Here is a 10,469-nt window from a genome sequence, read left to right on the forward strand (position 1 = left end):
ACATAGTCGATCTCTAGGAAAATTGCCAGAGATATATCTTAAAAGCAGAATAGACTCCCATAAATAAAAGATGGACAAAGTTCTTACCAGGATGAAAAAATAAAGTCAGGAGGTCACTCTTAGTACCTTCTGCCCCATGAATTTAGGTATTAATACCTAAATTAGATACTAATTAGGTACTAATACCTCTTTATATATCATAAAGAGCTTTGCCCACAGCTAGCACTGTGGAAAAATATGTGTTGAAGATAAAATAATGGTTGTTGATAGTATTATCCCTAATGGTACATATTAAATTCCTCCTCTTGTAAGCTACTGTGTTGGGCATTGAGCAAAGTGAATTAAGCAACCACAAATTTCCTTGAGTAAAAGTGATTTATAATCTGAGAAGGGCCTCGTAAATGTTATTAGTACTGCTAACATTAATAAGAAGCATAGAAATATGGCCCCCACCTCCTGGGAACTGCATCTTAAAGGCCCGTTTCAGAAATAGAAAAATAAGTTTTCACATCATAAACATGCAATGGGATAAGTGGCTTCCGGGGAAAGGGAGGCCTGAGGGAGAAACCGCAGCTGCACATTTGGTTCAGTGCAACACTGGGGGATGTTCTCAGTAGGAGAAGGTCTACTGCTTTCCACAACTATGAGATGCCTTGTTTAGTTTTGCCTTAGGGCCCTGTCACGGCCATGTATCATCAAGGAAAATCAAACCTGCTGAAGGCTGGACTCCACAATGAGATAGTGACTCTGACATCATTTGCTGCAGCCATATGTGTAGTGCCGTAACGGTGACATTCAAACCAATGTGATCTTATTAGGAAATGCTAGATGCTTCCTTTCTAGCTCACTCTTTTTCTGAGGGTTTTACTTGAGGAGCAAAGCTGGCATGAATTGCCCATTCCACAGGGAGGGGTGAAGGCTAGGTCACCTGGAACAAAAGCGTGGCAGCTGCCACATTTAGGCACTGATAGATCATCACACACATTATTCTCAAGTGCATCATCCACATCAAACCACAGCACTTATTAGCACATACGTAGCTGACTCTTCAGAGGAGCATAAAATCAAGGGCGTGTATGAAACAGGTGTTTTTTTACATTGTACCCGCCATGTGACTTCTATTCCTCACCCCCATCCCATGGCGATAAGAAGCTTTCCTGTGGCTCCCCACACTTCCACCCCAATCTGCTTTTACCTTCTTGCTCCCATGATGGCCTGTGTTTACTTCTGTCTTCAACTGTATCATAATTGTTTGTCTAGCTCTCCAGTCATTCATTGTTTCATTTCTTCATTCACTTATTCATTCAGTAAGTTAAGTGTTGACTCAGCTCCATGCCACATGCTAGTGAACAAGCCATGGTCTCCGCCCTCAAAGAACTAGCAGATTGGGCAGGGAGACAAAACAAGTTCATGTATTGGAGGATAAAATCCTAAATTCAGTATTGCTACAATAAATGCAAAGGGAATTCAGAGAAGACAGACCAGTATGAGCCAGGGAAGTCAAAGAAGAACCAGAACTACATGATTTCTTGACATCTGGAGCAAAACACTTTCTTTCTGTGAGAAGATACCTTGGTTTAGCCCAGCATCTCCTGCCACCCAAGAGTGACAGCCACTCAAAGCTTCTAGGGCTAGTGCTGTTTAGGAAGAGAATTATAGATACCATCCCTCAGTTGAAGATGAGTTTACTTCAACAACAAGACTTCAGGAAACTCCCGCTTCTGTATATTGCAGCCATCAACATCAAGTCCAGAATTGTGTTAGTGTCAGACTTCTGTTTTGTTTTGTGTTTTTCTAAATAAGGGCCTCTTTTGAAAGAAAGTCTTGGCATACTGGAAAGTCTATTTCACTAAAAATTGGTTTCAAAAAAAAAAAAAAACCTTTGAGTTCTTACATCAAATTCACTCTTTTACTTTAGGCAAGTTCCTTTACTACTTCTGACCTCAGTTACTTGCTCTGAAAAAGGAATTAACCTGAGACTACATGCTCAAGACCCAGATATCTGGCATCCTAAAGTGACATGCGAAAGCAGCAATGCCTTCAAAATTCTACCTGTACCTGCGATGCCTCCCGATGGACCAACCAAACTGTCTTTGCTCTTAGCTGAACTTTTATCAGTACAGTCACACTGGTATTCTTATGATGATCAGAGGCAATGATTGTCAGTCTTTGATTAAGAAAAATGGGAAGATAAAATAATTCTTACTTAATAAGTAGACTTTGGTTGGCAAAAAATGTTAACACCTAGAGGACATGAGAGGATAAAGCTGACACTGGTTGGGAATCAATAGATTAGGTTATTCTCCCTTTTCCTCCCTCCTCAATTTGTCCTTGAGACTAGATTGGATTTAAATAATCTTACGATTGATTAAGCAGCACTAACATACAGTTAATGATACACCAGTGGTTGACAGACTAACAGAAAGAAGGACAGAGAATGCCCAGCGTAATTCCTTTACAGCCCGTTCTTCTGTCCGAACAAAAAATAAACAAAATAAGCATCGGAGATTCCTTCTTGCCAAGCTCCTCTCTCTGGCTCACTATTTGATATGACTTGCTTAGAGTCTGTTTGAAAATATTTTGGTCCCAGCGCTTTTGATTGTTCCTTTCTCTCTGTATCTTTAATTCAAGCCATCTTTAGCAGCTCCTTGAAATTCCACTGATTATAAAAACAGAGGAAGTTCAGGGCTCTTGTTGCTATAGGCATGCCTCACTGTTTGCAGAAGTTGAGCCGTGCAAGCTACAGAATGCTTTTTCGGCCTGAAAGATACACACACCTGAGGGGCCTGTCACATTTTCTATAATTCGTTGGAAACACTGTCTCTTTCTCCACTCCACATGTCTCCTGCCCACATTGAAGGTGAACAGCAGCCCTTGGGGAGGATGGGAGAGTCGAGAGATCAAAGCTTTCTGCGAGGTCAGGACCTGAGAACAGTCAAGTCTTGTTCTCTTAGATATAATGAGCTCTGAAAGGCTGTGATGTTTCTTCCCTTCTCTCCATCTCCTCTCCTCCCTCTGGCCACCCTAGAAGATTGCGTTCAATTCTACATCCCATGTTTAAAAGAGGTTGAGATAGATGAGAACAAAGTCTAAGGAAGGGTGGCCAGGAAGTTAGGATTTGGAAATTATATCCAATGAGAGAATAGATGAAGGAAGCAGGACAGTTTTTGCTGGAAGAGCGGAAGCCTCGAGAGACACATCAGCACTTGACTTAAAGACCCAAGGGCCTGACATGGAGGAATGAAGTTCAGTCCTACTCTGCGGGGCTGCAGAGGACAGAACCAGTGACTGGAAATCATGACGGAACAGATCCTGCTTCAGTCCCATGTGGGACCAAGAGACTGCCCTCTGAGAGAGTGAGCCCCCTGGGAGGGAGTCTTAGTGGCTGAAAATATTCCAGCAAAGAGGAATAGGAGACTGCTGCTGCTAAGATTACACTAGGCTTCCTGCAGGACTCATTTTCACCATGCATTGTAGTGTTTCAGGATTTGGTATGTTCCCTTTGTGTTCTAATAGCAAACTCTCATTTTCCCAGGGAGATGAATAAGCGTTTAACAGAGGAACAAGCCAAGAAAACCTATGACCGTGCAATTAAGCTAGAACAAGAATTTGGAGAATATTTTACAGGTAAAACTTCATTTACATTTGTGCTGTGAGAAAGGAGATAAATTGTCTGACATTTGGTATAGAGAGGGCTCTGGGCCTGGTGTACCTGGGCCCTAAGACCTTCCTGCTAAAAACCCCTTATTTCCTTCTACTTCCATTTGATCCAAAACTCTGGTTTCTTTCTTCTGTGGATTCAGCTTCCAGGTTCCCACTGGCCCTACCCGAAACCGTGAGTGGCAGATGCCACTGAGCTATCTCCTGCTATTAAGGAGATTTTAAGCACTAATACCTCATTCAGCTTCTCTCCCTGAGATCATCAGAAAATTTGAAAAAGAAACTTTCAAGGCTCAAAATGTGTACCATCCAAAGCAGTTACTCTTGGGAAGCAAGCCCAGGGCCTCTGTCCTTTGCTTCCGGGACCTATGGGTCTGTCTCCCCATTAGCAGCACTTGACGAAAATGTTGAAACACTTTCTGTATTTCAATTAATTCCATGTCAAGTCTCAATGCAAAACTTTTTTTTTTCTTTTTAAATATTTCCTTGGAAACATGAATTTGGGGGGATATTTTGTCCTGGGTATCACGTCCTGGGTTCTTTATCCTTAACATGCGTTCATGAAACACTGATCAGATCCAAAGAGCCATCAGACTTTATGGAATTTGCCTTACCACTGATGGTTTAAAAGCAAGAACTTTCCTCCTGAGTTACCTTGCATGAAGTTTGGTGTTTTCTTTTTTCTTTCACTCAGAATATGAAAATGCCATGGGCTTAGCAGTTTGCAAATATGTTGAATTGGGTAAATCTTAAGTAAAATTTTGGTTAATAACAAAGATATGAGTTATGTTTCATCCTAAAAGAACATCCAAGATGTTCTTTTAAATGAAAACAATGTACATTTTGACCAGTGGTTTATATTCAGGAATAAAATATCATAATCAATACATTCTGAGGATTGTTTTTGCAGATCTAAACCATGTTTCAGTCACAGTTTATTTTTAAGCCCTAGTGTCATACGGATAGGACTGATGTGTTTGGGATATCTATCTACAAGATAGCTGCTGTTCAAAGGAGATAATAAAATGTATTTAAATCTACTGTAAGTGACTTGGTGTTTTAGGTAATACACAGTTTGTTTGTTTCCTCCTATTTTTATGTTTTTTACAAGTAGTTGCCCATAAGGTATTCTCACTACAAACAGCCCTGTAAGGTAAAATCTCGATTTACCAGATTACTTGGAGAATGAATGGGGTTTTCTTTTAAAGGTTTTGGGGGTTGAGGAGATTAACTAAAGTTTCTTCTAAAATCTTTATTATTTCCTCTGTGTCTAAAATATTTGAATTTCTGCCCCTTACAAAATAAGTACAGTCCGGAGAATATAAGTCTGGCTTTCTTTGGTAACAGGGAGCTCTCAATCTGAAAATTGATCACTGCCTAGCTCAGTGCCTGGCCCAGAGTACACACCCATAAAATTTAAATAAATGAATGATTCATTATGCAGAACTACAGAGCGACATGTAGAAAGTAGGAAGCCCATGGTGCATTTATTACCAATCTAGGACGTGCCTTGTAAGGGTTTTTTTAAATCATTGTTGTGACTTTGCTTAAGTGAATTTCTGCTTTTTCTTACTAATAAAAAGTAATATTAAGCTTCCTGATGAGTTTGTCTGTCACTCTTTGAGCTTCTGCTGCGTGATCGATGGTGGTTCTTCACCAGCCAGCGAGTGATTCCTAACTCCAGTGTGTTTGCTTTTGTTCTAGCTATTGTCCAAGGTGACACCTTAGAAGATATCTATAACCAATGCAAGCTTGTTATTGAAGAGCAATCTGGGCCTTTCATCTGGATTCCCTCAAAGGAGAAGTTATAAATTAGCCACTGCACCTCCAACAATGACAGAAGAGCATTTAGAAGAACAAAATATATATAATACACTACTTGGAGGCTTTTATGTTTCTGTTGCATTTATGTTTTTGCAGTCAATGTGAATTCTTATGAATGTACAACACAAACTGTGTGAAGCCATGAAGGAGAAGGAGGGGCCAAAGGGTGGGACAGAAAAGACAGTGCAGTACGCGGGAAGGCTTTGCTTTGCTCAGAGTGCCAGGGGTAGGGATGAACCTCTGATGGGCTTTGTGCCCAAGAGATGGGCAGCCTCCTCACCCAGCAGATGTCCAGAGCTGATTTAGCTGCTGAGCTCCCTGTGTTTTTTGCTTTAAAGAAAAGTTGCCAGCACTTGAACTTCACCAACCTTCCCATTACCCACATCTGTAATTGGTACACTTCGAATTTTATAACTATGCACCTCCTTTGATTTCTTAACAAGCAAAAGAAAGAACGAAGGGAAAAAAAGAAAGGAGTCCCTTTGGAGACGGCATAATATCAGGGAAGGATAAGTGTGTAGTTTCTTTTCCTGGCATCTGCAAAGACAAGCATTTCATAAAATTTGCGAGTGTGTGGAGGACTGACCTCACTGAGAGGAGGGGATTCCACCTGGGGTTAGCTTTATGATTGTTTATCGTCTATTTTGCCATTTATAAACTTAAAGAAGGCACTAAAGATGAGAATAATTTATATAATAAAAATATATTAAATGTATAGAAATGAATTTCTATAGGTTAAAGAAGTTTTGTGAAATATTTTGTAAAGATTAATTCATTGAAAGACTAAATGTATGCACTATCTGCAGATGGTCCAATTCAACACCAGAAAGCTGCACTCTCCCTTTTGTTGCCATTGATCCATTGAGAGCATCTGAGTTCCTTCTGAAGCCTGACAAAGACTTCTCCCTCACTTACCTCCCATGATCTCCCTTCCACGTTAGTGATACACTCCCATGGAGCACATCCCTTAATGAGTTACCCTCATGAATATTTTTGGAGGACATTTGGTTAATGCATTTTTTTAAGCTGATGGCTTTCAGAGACAAACTCATGCAAATGATGTAAAGGGAAGTTTTTGCTTTTGCTTTTCTCTTGTTAAACAACCTGGGCCTGCCATGCAAATAGTTGAATAATGTTCCTAGTTAACTTACATACGGTTCTTAAAGGATCATTTAGTATTTTGGCCATCATGAATAATTAGGACTTTTTTTTTGTCTGTTTCACAAGTAACTGAGGGTTTTGTAATAGCCAGAGAAGGTATAGAGCCATGGAGAGATCTGCCCCAAAATGCACTATTTCTCTGAGGAAGAGAGAGAGAAGGGAAGCATCTGGTTGGGGGGGCATGAGGGGTACAGACTTTTTTTTCTGTGTACCGGACAAAGAGATAGAACCATCAGGAAAGACCATTAATGACTTTGAGCTCAACCAACTGAACTGCCTTTCTTGGGGGATGCGCCTGGACCAAGTTTATTTTTTAGCAATTATAATAATGATGATTTACAAAAAGAAACCTCCCGAAGCCTATATCCCACTTTAGAGCCATTGGTGACATCAGCATTGCTTGTGCCCAGGGCGTTTAGAGAGAGACTTTTCAGTGATCTCAATAACTACTCAACTCTGGGTTGTATACATGCCCAAACTAAGCCCCATCGCCTTATCTCTGGGGTACATCAGACCTGGCAGGGATTCTGCCACACTGTGCAGCAAACCAGCATGCAGGCTGCGATGGGAGAGCAAGAGACAGCCATCAGCAGTGATGGGGCTTCTTCACAGTAAGAACATCAGAGCTCAGAATGAGGGTCTCTTTCCAAAAGCAAGCATTATTCGTCTTACACTAAACTACCACTGTCTGCCCGGCTGCAGTCACCAAAACAAACACAAAAATGCAAAGTCATGCATCTACCTATAGTCTTGAGGCTACCTTTACCAATGGAAGGGCTAGCAGTGCATTTTTCCCTCTGATGAAAGTTAAATTTCCCAAGACTTCCTTGGAGCACTCAAAATGTCAAAAATGTGTCCATGTCTGCAATTCGCCAGTTTCAGGTCAAGGCCTGCTTTCATCAGTCTTACTCCCAGAAGTTTTCTGCCACCAGAATGCCATTCCTGATCCCAGCTCGACTTTTAGGCCGCCATGATGACTTCTTTGGTTTCTCAACTAAGCATGCAACCATTTATGTAAAGGACTGTCACTAATGAATAGATGTTTCCATGGGTCATGTGATGTGCTTTCCATTTAATCTTAAGTATTGCTGTGGCTGAGTACAATCAGATTGAACCCACCAACCCTTGGTTTTGTAGTAATATAATTATTTATTTTCCTAGTGTAGATGCTTCTGATTAGAATTGGCATTTGCACTGATTTTTTATGTAGATTTATATAAATATATATATACATATATATTTGCTTGAAGAATCACCAAGCCAATTGGTGAGAGAGGGTCTTTTCCTGTAGAATTTACACCTCCATTTGTTGTGTTGTCTTGCGCTTCCCAATGTTGAGGTCTCTACGGCTCCAGTGAACCAGTGTGTTTTGCAGCAAATCTGACGACTTGTGTGGAAATGGCATGAAAGTTACCCAGATTACAACTGGTGCAAATGCACTTGGAGCCTGGGGCCAGACTGGTGCTAACACTGCAAACTTTGTCGAGAGCTCTCTCCAATCTGAAGGCTTGCTGGGGGCGCAACGTCACCTTCACATGCTGGGCCCTTTCGGAAAAGTGCCAGATCGTCTCACTGGTGCTATTTTTCATGCTCTGGTACAATGTGTAGCACCACGGGGGTCTCAGCTTTACCAAAATCAAAATCCCATTTGTCAGCTAATTGCAGGGGCATTTGTTTTTCTGCTCTCCTCCCACAGAATTTGTTGGCCACTTCTTTGCAGGCTTTTTCTCCCGGCTCCAAGCTTTTGGGTTCGCTCTGTTGAGTGCGCCCATCTTTACGAAGCCTGCACTCAGGTGCCTCTGAGCTGTCTTAGATCCTACTGCCAGCCCTTCAGGACTCCGAGCCAGGGAAAAGCTCCCCGCTCCTATGGCTCTTGCCTCTTCTTTCTCCTCATTCTTTCCCTCTGCTCTTCCCCTCCTAGTTCTGTCTCATTCCAGCTCTCTTCTGTGTACCTCTCCTTTTATCCTTCCTTCCCGTCTTCTCTGAGTTGTTGGCTTTCTCCCGCATTCCTTCTTTTCTCCCTCCCCTTTGATCCCCAGTCTCTTTGTCTATCTCTCCTTTACTCTCAGTCTCTCCCCTTCCTCTTCCTCTTCCTCCACCTTTCCTGTCCTTTCTCTTCTCACATCTCTGATCATCTCCTCTCCCATAACCCACTCCTTAGTATTTCCGTCCTAAAAGGGCTCATGGCTGATTCAGACAGCAAGTCCATACACTGGACTAACGACACAAATTCTTTGGGTCGCCGTCTCACCCAGGCAGCCCAGAAGGCAAAGCTGAGCCTGAATGAGGTCCTGCACTGGAGCCAGCTCCATCACACCTCACTGAGCCAGCCTGCACCGCTGCCCTGGCAGTGATGATGCACGTGCTCTGGGCCCTGCCGGCACCTGGGTGCCTCTGCCTGAAGCCTGGTCCAAAGTGAGCCTGCTCCCAGCACCATCCCACGGCTCTGAGGACACTTCCTTTCAATAAAGGCAGACTCTGGCCCCAGCAATTATTCTGACACCAAACCTCTTCCTTCTCATGGAAGCCATGCCATCACCTTGGTTTGGAGAGAGACTTTTTCTCCATTCATAAGCTTTCTTTTTCCTATTTTCATGTGAAGCTCCCTCTGCTTTTCAGCTGGTGATTGCTCTGGTGAGATTGAATGGACTTGCTGGTGAAATTACATCTCTTTTTTCCTGTCTTGGTCCTGCCTAAATTCCTACAAAAATATTTAAGTCAAAGACTCAGGCTACTTCCTAAGTTTATCATAGTAATCTGTTGCTCCTAAAGAGGACAAAAGGGGACATTTCCCTTAGAGTATGTGGAGTACCTCCCATGACAACTGATTTGAAAGAGGACTCCCTACAGAATTCTGTGGATATACATTTTACTTCTCTGTACGTATGGTATATGTGGTATGTCTATCATGTATACACATACTACATTGGGTACAAATGAATGTGGATGGAAACCCACACACACACTTTAGTCTGTAAATATCCTTCCTCACTGAAAACTGTGCTTCGGAAATCATTTCTTGTACAGCTGTGCAGTTTCTTGTAGCAGCTGAGGATAAACTAAGGTGAATGATTTAGACAAAGATCATCTAAAAGATAGACTACAGAAGCTCCCTAGCAACTCAGGAGGACAGACTACCAAATGACAAGGTTGACTCCCAATGAGATGGCAAACTTTTCTTCTCTCCTTTTTGAATCTGTGTTTCCTAAATGTGTCTTAACTTCTGAGTGCACCAGGCTGTATGCGTGAGATTTCGATATGACAGTTTTGTGCTTCTCTCTGACAGGATGCTTCTCCATTGAGCTGTAGTGCCGGATGGGAGGGAGGGAAACATACTCCTTGCCTGGGCTGGAGTTTACAGAGACACTGCACAGCTTACACTCCTGTTAAGTGTAAATATTCGACACTTCCATTCCATTTGTGTAAAAAATAAAGCACACACGATTATAAAATCAAGATGTATATTTCATACTCAGTGTGTCTTTGCATATTTATTGCGTTTCCAGTTGTCAGCGGTGGCCCCATTGTAAAAATGCTTGATAGAGTGTTTATAAACATGTCATGGTTTTATTATAAGATATAAATATTAAAACATTTTATACTTTATAGCAAATTATTTTCTCCCAAAGCATAATTTGTCTTATTTCACGAAGAATAGAATTATTCATTTCTATTTTTATCAGACTTGTCTGATTTTAGAACTAAAGTGTAGTTAGAGTAGATTCGCTCTGAGAAATATTGGCACTGCCTAGAGCAGCTGAAAGTGCTGCTTTTGAATATTTTTGAATATTCGATTGCCATCTTGCCTGCTTTTAATCAGGATT

General features: G+C 41.6%; 1 protein-coding gene across 8 annotated transcripts in view; it reads left to right on the forward strand.

Annotated features, from left to right (window-relative positions):
* Nucleotides 1-10,242, forward strand: part of DLG2 (discs large MAGUK scaffold protein 2) — a 2,041,254-nt gene extending 2,031,012 nt beyond the window's left edge. For all 8 annotated transcript variants that reach the window (XM_073808350.1, XM_019948680.3, XM_019948679.3 and 5 more), the window contains 2 exons: nucleotides 3,536-3,627; nucleotides 5,365-10,242. In XM_073808350.1, coding sequence (XP_073664451.1) covers nucleotides 3,536-3,627; nucleotides 5,365-5,471 — 199 coding nt within the window. In that variant the 3' untranslated portion in view covers nucleotides 5,472-10,242. The remainder of the gene's footprint in view (nucleotides 1-3,535; nucleotides 3,628-5,364) is intronic.
* The last annotated feature ends 227 nt before the right edge of the window (nucleotides 10,243-10,469 follow it).

This window comes from Tursiops truncatus, chromosome 8 (assembly GCF_011762595.2).
Source record: "Tursiops truncatus isolate mTurTru1 chromosome 8, mTurTru1.mat.Y, whole genome shotgun sequence".
Classification (NCBI taxonomy): Eukaryota; Metazoa; Chordata; class Mammalia; order Artiodactyla; family Delphinidae; genus Tursiops; species Tursiops truncatus.